At 43.1% G+C, this 12187-nt stretch overlaps 2 protein-coding genes across 6 annotated transcripts; one reads left to right on the forward strand and one right to left on the reverse strand.

Moving 5' to 3' along the window:
• The first annotated feature begins 451 nt into the window (after positions 1–451).
• On the forward strand, positions 452–7089 carry LOC123072557 (cysteine-rich receptor-like protein kinase 10). Of its 4 annotated transcripts, none has more exons than XM_044496132.1 (9): positions 452–696; positions 1183–1444; positions 1538–2495; positions 3172–3282; positions 3379–3560; positions 5245–5473; positions 5549–5786; positions 5874–6024; positions 6111–7089. In XM_044496132.1, the coding sequence occupies exons 2-9, from the start codon at positions 1403–1405 to the stop codon at positions 6435–6437; spliced, it is 2238 nt and encodes a 745-aa protein (XP_044352067.1). In that variant the 5' UTR covers positions 452–696; positions 1183–1402; the 3' UTR covers positions 6438–7089. The 4 variants fall into 4 exon arrangements, with proteins under 4 accessions (XP_044352067.1, XP_044352070.1, XP_044352069.1 ...); XM_044496135.1 differs by having other exon boundaries at positions 5263–5473; XM_044496134.1 differs by having other exon boundaries at positions 1541–2495.
• Positions 7090–7293: 204 nt separating this feature from the next.
• Positions 7294–11010, reverse strand: LOC123072559 (cysteine-rich receptor-like protein kinase 10). 2 transcript variants are annotated; one of them, XM_044496136.1, is made up of 8 exons: positions 10684–11010; positions 9667–10582; positions 9450–9557; positions 9149–9330; positions 8572–8782; positions 8256–8493; positions 7985–8135; positions 7295–7885 (listed from the first exon to the last, which is right to left on the reverse strand). In XM_044496136.1, exons 2-8 carry the CDS (start codon positions 10565–10567, stop codon positions 7577–7579), a joined length of 2100 nt encoding a protein of 699 aa, XP_044352071.1. In that variant the 5' UTR covers positions 10568–10582; positions 10684–11010; the 3' UTR covers positions 7295–7576. The 2 variants fall into 2 exon arrangements, with proteins under 2 accessions (XP_044352072.1, XP_044352071.1); XM_044496137.1 differs by lacking the exon at positions 10684–11010 and having other exon boundaries at positions 7294–7885; positions 9667–10560.
• Positions 11011–12187: the final 1177 nt, after the last annotated feature.

Below are 12187 nucleotides of genomic sequence, written 5' to 3' on the forward strand. Positions count from 1 at the left end.
TCCTCTCCCCATTAGCCATGACGGTGAGGTGAGCTTCTTCACTTTTTTTCCTTTTTTTTTGAGAAAATGTATATTAGGCCTGTCTCCGCCACTGGTTAGTTGCTAGGTTTTGAGAATGCTCACGTATATGCATGCACCCATGCACACCATGGATCATCAACACGGTGCTACTAGAATGTTTTGATTTTTTTTTATGAGGGAAACCAAGTCTTTATTATTGCTCAAAGATCATAGAGTTTGCAATACAAAAAGAATCGTGGGGTTGTCCCAGCCAAACACTGTTGCGACTGTTTTTTTTTAGGGCTCACTGTTGCGACTAATAATTAGGCTGGACGCGGGCCGGGCTGACACGCACCGAACGAACGGTCGATCAAAGGCCCATGTAAGCCCACAGAGCCAGCTAGTCGGCACTGCGAGAGAGACGGACGGCGGAGACTCGTGGTCAGCCAGTCATTCTCCTCCTCCTCCCCGTCCACTCTAGTTGAAAAACAAGCGCACTCCGTCGCCGTCCTCCACTGAATCGAGTGGCTGCTCCTCCCCCACTCCCCACTCTGTCGACTTATCTCCGGCCCACGCCGCCTGGACCGCAGGATACATTGGCGAGCGAGCAGGGGAGCGGAGCGAGCGCCGGCGCCCGGCGGCGACGTGCCGGAGAGGAGCATGTAGGCCGCGCGCCGGCGACGCCATCCTACAGTGGTAAGCACTGTACCCCCCATCCACCTTTTTTCTCACGTCTTTAGACAGTGCCCCTATCCGTAATCCGTAAGCCCCCAAGTAACTATCTGCAGTGTCAATCCATAATCCAGCGGTAAGCCCTTAGATTTATTTTTTTAATCTTTTTGCGGGGCTAGATTCTTTATTCAGGTTGAACAGAAAATTTTGGATTTTGCATGTTGAGTTGAGAATTGAGAATTTTCGGGTTCCTGTCCAGAATAAATAAATAATGTAGACGCACATTTTGAGCGCGTTTTGACTGGGAGTTGACTTCCTAAACATCCAGATTAATGCTGTTTTGACTTGGAGTAAACTTCCTGAACTTTCAGCTTAATCCCTGATATCTGAATGGCTACTTATGGCATCTGAACTTTTAAACTTAGAGCATTTAGACCTCTTATTAATAACTGTCTAGCACACGTTATTTCTCTGATGCTTACATTACATGCCATCAATTTTGCTTTTCAGAACAGGATAAACAGAGCTGCTCAAATGGATGGTGGTGCTCCCTTCCGAGTGTATCAGCTCCTGATGGCCCGATGCCACAAACAGAGGAGCATATTCTTCTAGCTCCACTGGTTTCGAACTCTGAGAATTCTTGCCAACAATAGCATCTAGTTTGTTGCATTTCTGAGCGGACGGACACTTCTCCTCTGTGTTCTTTAGCTTGGTGTGCTATCGCTTGTAGATGATCCAGAGTTACTACAGCTTGTGGAGGTTGAGCTTCGAGGTATGCTAGCATTTTCCAGTTCTCTACATTGTTTTTGGTTAGTTGATTATGTTCCCGTTCTAACGAATTTTGTTGTTTCCCTTCTTTTTGCAGCAGAGCTTCTCAATTTCTACAAGTACCCTGGTGATGAGGTTCATATCATCCATAGATCTGCCCTGTCATCCTTGGATGGCCATGGTTATCCTCCCCCTCCTCCTGCTCCGCGTGCCTCTCACCGCTGCCCAAACGTGGCCATCCTGTGGTGAGAGCGGCGACTACAAATCAAATAGCACATACGAAGCCAACCTTAGGCTCCTCTCATCCACCCTCCCGAAGAAAGCAGCGTCCAACACGACCCTCTTCGCCACCGACACTGTTGGCAATGTTCCGAATGTCATCTTTGCCCTCGCACTCTGCCGTGGAGACTCCAACTCCTCTGCCTGCGAGGGCTGTTTGGTTAACGCCTTCCAGGACGGGCAGGAGCACTGCGCGAACAATATGGACGCCACCGTGTACTACGATAACAATCCCTGCATGCTCAGGTTCTCCAACCAGAATTTTCTCGCCACCACCGCCAATGACCATATGCTCGTCATTGTGAGCATCGAGAGCTTGATGATGAACATCCCGACAAGAGCCGACTCCTTCAAGCTCTTGTTGTTCACGCTTCTGAACAGCACGGCTCAATCCGCCGCGAACAGCTCGAGGAGGTTCACCACCTCGCGCTTAGACGTCAACTCCTTCCCTACGCTCTACTGCCTTATGCAGTGCACGCCAGACCTGACCGCCGACGACTGCACCGCATGTTTGCAGCCTTACTTCCAGTATACAGTCAAATACATGGATGGTAAGAAAGGTGGTCGAGTACTGGGGACACGGTGTAGCATGAGGTACGAGATATTCCCATTCTTCCAAGGGGACCCCATGCTGCGTATTATCAACTTGGTATCTGAAGTTCCGGCGATCAACAACACCGTGCCACTGATTACCGTGAACCCACCTCCGCAGTCGCAGTCGCCGGTTGCGGCAGCACCACCTCCGGAGGCGCAAGCGACCACCCAAGAAATTCATGGTATGTAAAAGTCTCATCCTTCCCGGCAGATCCTTGGCTGGACATGGCATCTCGGCTTCAGTTAGATTGATTAATTTCGGTAACATGCCACACATCTTATGTGGAACAAAAATGTTATTGGAAAATTCTCCGAAAAAACCTTTTTCAAAAAAAGAGTGAACTCCCTCTGTCTTTCCGTCAAGTGATGCATGCAACTATTAAACGGAACTTATACTGATTATTTTATATGCTACTAGAAGTAAGCTAGAAAATTATAGTTGTATTCTACACTAAATTATCTTTCATGGCAGTTGATTTAGTCTACGTAGTTGCAATGTCCACTTACAAGGAAAATCTACACTATAGATCTTTTCAGTATTATGATAATTAGCTTGTTACGTATGTGGTAGCATTTTTAGACAAGTACGCATGAGCTTAAGAATATATGAATAAAAAGAAATAAGTAGAAGAACTAAGTTAAGTCAATAACGAAAAAAAGGATGTTTATTGATAAGGAGAAAGATGCTATAGTCAGAATGGTTCAAAGGTCAAAGGGGGGCGACCCATGTTCAATTGGTTAATTGTGGTTGACTGAGATGATCCACAACCTACAACTGATTTGTCATTTCCTCTATCACTAAATAAATTAGTTTTTATATTTATATGAAAACTATGTATGACTTTTTGTTTTTCTTAGGACGCAACTCACGCCAGAGGCCGCTCTGGATTATCGCTGTGGCAGCTCCATTACTGTCAATATTTCTGTGCGTTATCTGTTTTGTTGTATGGATGAGAAGGCGAAGAAAAGGTTTGTTGTTATCACTATTACAACATTCCTCTAAGAAAAACTACCACTTATTTATGTTGTCAATCTTAACGTTGTATGTGTGTTTCCTTAATTTAGGAACGGAAATCTTACATGATCAAGCTGCCATGAATAGGCCGGACGAAGACGCATTGGTTTGGAGATTGGAAGAGAAGAGTTCAGAGTTCACTCTGTTTGACTTATCAGAGGTATTGCGTGCTACACACAACTTCTCCAAAGAAAACCTACTTGGGCAAGGTGGTTTTGGCCCTGTCTACAAGGTAAATGCATTGTCTTGAAAAGATTCAATCATACGTTCATTCTGAAATATATATTAAATCACGGTTTTCTAAAAATCATCCTTATCTTTACCTAATAATAAAGCAAATTGGGTTTCTTTCGTCCGTCATGGCATGTTTTCAAAAAAGTCCCTCTATTTCAGAGAATTCAACCCGTAGTCCTGTTTTAAGTTAAAACGAAGCGTTATTTTTGTATTTTACACAAAAGTCCTTGTCTTTTTTTGAAATCAACCCGCCGTCCATTTTTAAGTCACACCCGAACCGTTATTTTGCATTTTTTGAAACCCCCCTGATGTTTTAGGTAATCCATCCGTGGATCATATTTAAGTTAAACAAATGCTTTTTAAAATCATCCATATCTTTTAAACCGTAACTCTGATTTAAACATGTTATATATGAAATTTGATTAGAAAAATATGTAGAATATGAATATGAGATTATTTTTACCTGTTAAGTATTTTTAAATATTATTTTGGAATATATTTGAGTCAAACCAAATGATTTTCTAAATTATCTGTATCTTTTAAACCTTAACTTCAATTTTAACATATTATATATGAAATTCTATTAGAAAAATGTGTGGAATCTAAATATGATGTTAATTTTACCTGTTAAATATTTTTAAAATATTGTTATGAAAGCAAACTTATAATTTATAGCGCAAGATCCGTTTTTTTCTCATACCGGCGGCGATCCGGATTGCAAATAAATACCCCACTATAACCATATACGGAAAAGAAAACATTGATAACTACACGTGCATACCTCTGAAAAATGTTGCAAGGGAAAATAACAGATTTCTCATCGTGAGAGTGAGAGAAAGCGAGCGAGAGAGAGAGAGGGGGGGGGGAGAGAGAGAGAGGGAGAGAGAGAGAGAGAGAGAGAGAGAGAGACGCCTTAGGATTAACCATATTCAACACATGTTTTTTGTTGTTTGGTGTGAACACCGAGGCCATCGCCGGCGAGGGTGAGAAGGAGGATAAGCGGCAACACAAATATGATGCCTCGCAAAAATAAAGGAGATGGACCTATTGTGGTTTTGAGTGATGTTTGTTGAGTTAAGAGTGTGTGTTATGTTTTCTCTCCCATTTGCAACGCACGGGCTCTTTTGCTAGTATACTTACAATAGCACTAATTACAGTAGTCCAATCTATAATGAATCGTGCTATGATTTTCCTAGTTTTGTAAACTACCTTGGAAAATAATATAAGTTCCAGTATCCACAATGGCAGTTATCATATCACTCATCCTGTACTAGCAACCTACAGTGAAAAATGCGAAGCCGCACACTTTCCATTATATTATCGATGCCCTAGAATGCACTTTTTTACATACAATTGCTTGATCAACATATATTATATATAGCCTAAAATCCAGTTTTATAAAGATATCTCAACCAAATATGATTAGCATAAGAAACCTAACGTAGCCCTAAACTAGAAAGATTTTTTTTAAGAAACTCTTGATAAAATGTTTATTTTGCACTATTCAACAGTGGACTGAAACTCTGAAGGAAATAGAAGTAATGCACTCAAATGGAATATTAAGGCCATGTATTGGATATTTTGATGTTGGCATGCTGTTTGCTGTATATACCAAAAGTCCTTTTCCCATGGATGGCATGTAATCCATTTTCTGTAATTTCAGTAAAATATAATGCCTCCAGTTTTGTACATACTTCCAGGGCCGGTTACCAGATGGAACAGAAATTGCAGTTAAAAGGCTTGCCTCACATTCAGGACAGGGTTTCACAGAATTCAAAAATGAAGTTGAACTTATTGCGAAATTACAGCACAATAATCTGGTCAAGCTCATAGGATGCTGCATTGAGGGAGAGGAAAAACTTTTGGTGTACGAATATTTGCCAAATAAGAGCTTGGACTTCTTCATCTTTGGTACGCACAATGTAGTTTAACCATATTTTGGACTGCATTTCATCTGTACTATAAAATGCACTCTCTCATGTGCAGATGTTAACCGAACAACTTTGGTTGGTTGGAATAAAAGATGTGTGATAATCGAAGGGATAGCCCAAGGTCTACTGTATCTCCACAAGCACTCTCGGTTGCGCATCATACACAGAGACCTTAAGGCCAGCAACATTCTCTTGGACCAGGACATGAATCCTAAAATTTCTGATTTTGGGCTAGCAAAAATTTTCAGCTCCAATGATACTCAAGGAAGCACAAAGAAGGTGGTGGGAACATAGTAAGTGTATGAAACAATTAATTAGCTGATTCATCAACCTTTAAATTTTTTATATAATATTTTACTTGTGCCTCCAACTCATTTCAGTGGTTATATGGCTCCGGAGTATGCATCTGAAGGAATTTACTCGATCAAATCTGACGTGTTCAGTTTTGGTGTGTTGCTTCTCGAGATCCTTAGTGGAAAAAGGAATTCTGGTTTCCATCAGCATGACGACTTTCTTAACCTCCTTGGATATGTGAGCATTTTGCGAACTCTCGCACACATATATCCATTATTTTGTAGACTGAATTCATCTTTTTCATGTTGATAAATTCTCTGCAGTCATGGCATCTCTGGGAAGGAGGGAGATGTCTTGAGCTTCTAGAAACATCGATTGTTGAGGAGATCCATGCAGCAGAGGCTAGTAGGTACATTAACATTGCGCTAATGTGCGTACAAGAGCGCGCAGACAATCGACCAACCATGTCGACTGTCGTTGCAATGTTAAACAACGAGAATTTTATTCTTCCAGAGCCTAAACATCCAGCATACTTCAACCTAAGGGTATCTAAGGAAGATGAATCGGGTAGTGTTCCATACAGTAATAATGCCGACACCATCTGCAGTAATAATGACTTGACCATCACTGAGGAGCCAGATGGCAGATAGTTGATCACTTTGCTTCAGTTGTTGATTGAAGTGCTAGTAATCAGACAGCAGGCAGGCAGACCAGGTCAAGTGAACTAGGGCTGACCAAGTAAGCCTATCATATTTTGGTTGTTCGGTCCTCAGTTAATATTGTATTTAGCTTTTGTGCACCGCACCATCATTTTACACTGGTGGCTGCTGTCGTAGAAGACTTGAAATCCAAAGGATTTCAATCTGACAACAGATGCATTAACTGAATCCTGCTGGGTAAAATATGTGTTGCATCTATATGCGCCTTCCATGTTTTCTTCCAAGTTAATTCCGTTGGCGTGCAAGGTTAGCTAGAGTCATGGAAACCTTGAGGCCATAACTGATAAGGTTCCGGTACTGCAGTTAATCTGTTCGAGCTCGTAGCAGTTCCACACTGTTACGAAAAGATGCATTTCCATAGCGATCATTTTGGTATTTATCCTGCTAACGGTCCATAAGTTGATCAACCATACTACTCATTGGTACTAAGAATAGGAGTTCTTGATTTAAACTTTGAGGCAAAATTTACGTGGCAAGTTTGTACCTTCCATGAGTTAAGTAGTTATGTTTGTATTTTGTACTATTTTAATCATATAATATGGAGTGTATAAATATATATTTTAGATACTTTCAATAGACCAAATATGATGACCTCGCAACCTGCTAGTTCTTTCCAACAGAACATTGTGTTTTTCTATTGCTTTTTATCGTTTATAATAATGTGCTTGTCTTGATATGCGCAATTCTTGGGTGGTATACCAAACAATAAGGTGAAATATATTAAAATAAAATGTATTGTAGTTATTTAGGACGCAATGTAGCGTCTCAACTATGGCAGATACAATGAGTAATGACATCGACCAAATACAATGAGTAACGACATCGACCAAAACATCTATGCGAGGATAGATACACTTTACAAAGGTCTCAATATCTTCTAGACATGCTTACGTTGCGCCTCTATGAGTTTTGACACGGTGCACGAGGACGCGCCCCTAAGCACTTTACATAATGACTACACGCATGTAGGGATGAAATTAAGTCTTCAGCAGATAATGTAGCGATAACATCTAGAGTTTGGTGTGGATCAGTGTACAACTCAGATGTACCAACTGATACGAAGTTATCAACTATCTCCCATCAGGCTCTTCGGTGATGGTTACATCATTATTACTGCATGGAACAACAACACCAGCTGATTGGTGTACCGTAGATACTCTTACGTTGACATATGCAGGAGGATTAGGCTCTGGAATAATAACACTCTCGCTGTTTAACATTGCAACAACATCTGACATGGTGGGTCGATCATCTGCACTCTCTTGTACGCACATTAGTGCAATGTTAATATACCTCCTAGCCTCTGTTGTATGGATCTCCGTAACAATTGATAGTTCTAGAAGCTCAAGCCACCTTCCTCCTTCCCAGAGATGCCATGACTGCAAGAAGAAATGCACTATTTTCGTCACATACATGATAAAAGAAACTTCAGTCTACAAAATAATACACTCATATGCGAGGGTTCAGAAAATGCTGACATATCCAAGAAGGTTAAGAAAGTCTTCGCAATGATGGAAACGAGAATTCCTTTTTCCACTGAGGATCTCAAGAAGCAACACACCAAAGCTGAACACGTCGGATTTGATTGAGTAAATGCCTTCAGATGCATACTCGGGAGACATATAACCACTGAAATGAGTTAGAAGCACAAGACAGTATTGTATCACAAATTATAATGTGGTACATGACTTAAAAATTGTACTGTAGGCACTATATATGTTGTAATTTGTAAAACAAAGGTATGCTTACTATGTTCCCACTATCCTCTTTGTGCTTCCCTGAGTGTCATTGGAGCTGAAAATTTTTGCTAGACCAAAATCAGAAATTTTAGGATTCATGTCCTGGTCTAAGAGAATGTTGCTGGCCTTGAGATCTCTGTGTATGATGCGCAATCGAGAGTGTTTGTGAAGATATAGAAGACCTTGGGCTATCCCTTCAATTATGACACGTCTTTTTTCCCAATCAACCAAAGTTGTTCTGTTTTCATCTACGCATTAGAAAGTGCATTTTAGAGTATGGATGAATCACAATCCAAAAATATGAATAAAAACTACAATGTGCGTACCAAATATAAAGAAGTCCAAGCTCTTATTTGGCAAATACTCATACACCAATACTTTTTCCTCTCCCTGAATGCAACATCCCAAGAGCTTTACCAGATTATTGTGCTGTAGTTTTGCAATAAGTTCAACTTCATTCTTGAATTCTGTGAAACCCTGTCCTGATTGTGAGGCAAGCCTTTTAACAGCAATCTCAATTCCATCTGGTAATTGGCCCTGCAAGCATGTACAACAATAAACTGAGGAAACATTTTTATGGAAATGATAGAAAGAGGATTACTTGCCATCCATGTGAGGATATAGAGCATCACATATCCAATACACATTCTTAATATTCTGTTTCATTTCATTACTTCTGCTTCCTTTTGAGATTTAGTCCACTGTCGAAGACAAAATCGAATAAACAAGTTTATCAAGATCTCCCTTTTTTTGTTTTAGTACATTTATGTATATATATTCGCCGTGCACACATGAATGCATTGGTTAGTGGCAAGCCAACTAGTAGCTTTAAGCTGATTGTGATTTAATATATATATTTTTGAATGAACATATGCTCGAATCTTTTCAAGACAATGTATTTACCTTGTAGACAGGGCCAAAACCACCTTTCCCAAGTAGATTTTCTTTGGAAAAGTCATGTGTAGCTTGCAGTATCTCAGGAAAGTCAAAGAGTGTGAACTCTGAACTCCTCTCCTCCAATCTCCAAACCAGTGCATATTCTTCCGGCCTATTCATGGCAGCTTGATTGTTTATGTTTACCTTACCTAAATTGAGAGAAATATACAACGTTAATTTGGGGCTCAAACCTGGCAATCTACATCAATAGGTGGTAGTTTTTTCTTTAGAGGAACGTTTTGTTGAATAAATCGTCATGACAACAAACCTTTTCTTCTCTTCCATACAATGAAACAGATAAAGCACATAAGTACTGACAGCAGCGTAGCCACCACAGGAATAATAATCGACAGTGTCCTCTTGCGTGATTTGTGTCCTAAAAAAGTATAATTCATGTATGTAAATAAAAACGAATTCATTTAGTGACAGAGACAATGAAAAATCAGCTTAAGGGGTGTGCCCGGAAGGATGAGAATTCTACATACTGTTGTGTTCTTGGACGGTCGGTTTTCCCTCGGGGGATGGCGCCGCAGCTGGTGGCTGCGATTGTGGCTGCACGGTAGCTGGTGTCGTAGTGTTGTTGATCACCGGAACATCATGGGCCAAGTTGGTAATTCGCAGCGTAGGGTCCCCTGGGAAGAATGGGTACATCTCATACCTCATGTTACACCGTGTCCACAGAACTCGGCCACCTTGCCTTCCGGCCAGGTACTGGAGTGTACAACTCGAGACAACATGGAAACAGGTCGTGCAGTCTGCGGCTGTCAGATCGGGCGTGCATTGCATGAGACAGTAAAGAACCGGGGAGGAGCCGACATCTAAGCGCGAGGTGGTGAATCTCCTCGAGCTATTGGCGGCCGATTGAGCTGTTCTGTTGATAAGCGTGAACAATAATCGCTGGGTGATGTCGGCGTTTGTCATTAAGTTGTTAGGGTTCATGACGATGGGTAATTCATTGACGGTGGTGGTGGTGGTGGCGAGAAAATTCTTGTTGGAGAACTTGAGCATGCAGGGATCATAGTACACTACGGCATCCCTACTGTATGAGCACATTTGCTGGAGGTCCTGAAAGGCGTTAGCCACGCAGCTCCGGCAGGCGGAGGCGTTGGAGTCCCCACGGCAGAGCGTGAGGGCGTACACGATGTCCGGAGCGTTGCCAACGGTGTCAGTGGCAAAGAGGGTGCTGCTGGATGCCGCCTTGTTCGGGAGGAAGGATGAGAGGAGCATGAGGTTGGCTTCGTAGGTGCTATTTGATTTGTAGTCGCCGTTGTTGCCGCAGGAATAGGATGGCCACGTTTGGGCATCGGTGAGAGGCAGGAGGAGCGGGAAGATAACCATAGCCATCCATGGATGACAAGGCAGATCCATGAATGATAGGAACTTCATCGAAAGGGAGAAGCTCTTAAAAAACAAGACAGCAAAATTACGTTAAGACGTACGGCAACATAATCCACTAACTAGAAGCAATGCATAGAACTGGAAAACGCTAGCATACGGCATACCTCGTAGCTCCACTTCCACGAGGTCTAGTTAAGTCTTACCACTAGAACTCTGTAAGCGGAAGGACGATGTCGGCCATCCTCTCCGGGATGTCGCCGGCCGCCGGCGCTCACCAACGTAGCCTCCACTCCAGGTGGCGCAGCCAGGAGACCAATCGTGAGGCTTCGAAGGCGGGAGGAGCCACTCGCTTCAGTGGAGGAAGACGGCGGAGTGGCTGACCGCTAGTCTCCGTCCGTCTCGATCTCTCCCACTGCCGACAAGCTGGCTCAGTGTCACTGGGTTCTCCTCAACTTACGTCGACCGTGCGGTGCGGGTACTTTTTGTCCAGCCTAATTATTAGCCGCAGCAATCTAGTAGGAGTAGTACCGTATCCGCTCAGGCCACATGGCTGCAAATGAAATCGTCTTAGTTTGTTGGGATCAATCCCTGTCTCCCGCGTAGGGCTACACATGGGGCAATAATGCTAAACATACAAAGGTTTACATGCTTTTGTACGTGTAGCATTACTCCACATGGGATGGTCCGTGCTGCTCGCCTATGTCAAACATCATGACATAGACAGCGTGTACCACTACGTGCGAGATCAGAGAGTTGTCATGTTTAGGATGAGCTAGGTTGTTTTCTTTAGCTCTGTACAGACAACAAGAATGAATGGAACACTCGCGATATGATTAGACCGAAGAGCCCTGCTTCAGGGCTCCCCCCTAACTCAATTTTCTAGGGTATTCTTGACCCTCGCCAGATATTTTTTTCTCTTGCCCGCCGTAGCCCATATCCAAGCCTTGTATAACCCATATAACCCATACGTACGTATACGGCGCCCTCCCTCCAAAAGGAAAAGATGACACGATCTCACAACCAGGTACAGCCTGCCGAAGCCAGCTCTATCAATCACACAACTCCATCATTCACGCAGCTCCTCCATCATTCCGTTGATGTTCTCTACGAATATCAGCGGCGGCGAACTCGTCGCCGGTGATCTCGTCCGAGAGCGTGCGCGCCACCGTCGTGAACCTCCAGCGGTCGCAGGTACTGCATCCCGTTTCCCCATTCATTTGTCTCGCTCGCGGCAGCATCAAACGAACTACCGCCGTTTTCGTGGTAGTGGTTAACCTAGCGGGGTGGGTAACCTAGCTTTCCGACAGCCCAGGCCATCGCGGATCTTGTTCTGGTAGCCCTGCTCGTCGTGATACAAAGTGATCACGCGGGCTAAAGTGGGTTTCTTCTGTCTAGGGTTAACCTAGTGTCTGTTGCCGTCGGTTGTGTGCATGGCGGCTCCGTTATTTGATGCGGCGGTTAACCTAGGTATCCGGTTGCGCAGGTTATCACGGGTAGCGATGCTTCTCACGATCCAAAGTGATCACGGCTGGTTCTGTGGTCATCTCCCTTACTAGGGTTCACGTACCTGATCGCCGATGACCGGTGTGGAGAGGGGGCAGGATCCATGGGTGGTCATAGGTCGTTGGCGTCCGTTGTGTGCATGATCTGAACGCCCTCGGTTGGGGT

The sequence above is a fragment of the Triticum aestivum genome, chromosome 3B (genome assembly GCF_018294505.1).
Source record: "Triticum aestivum cultivar Chinese Spring chromosome 3B, IWGSC CS RefSeq v2.1, whole genome shotgun sequence".
In the NCBI taxonomy this organism is placed as follows: domain Eukaryota; kingdom Viridiplantae; phylum Streptophyta; class Magnoliopsida; order Poales; family Poaceae; genus Triticum; species Triticum aestivum.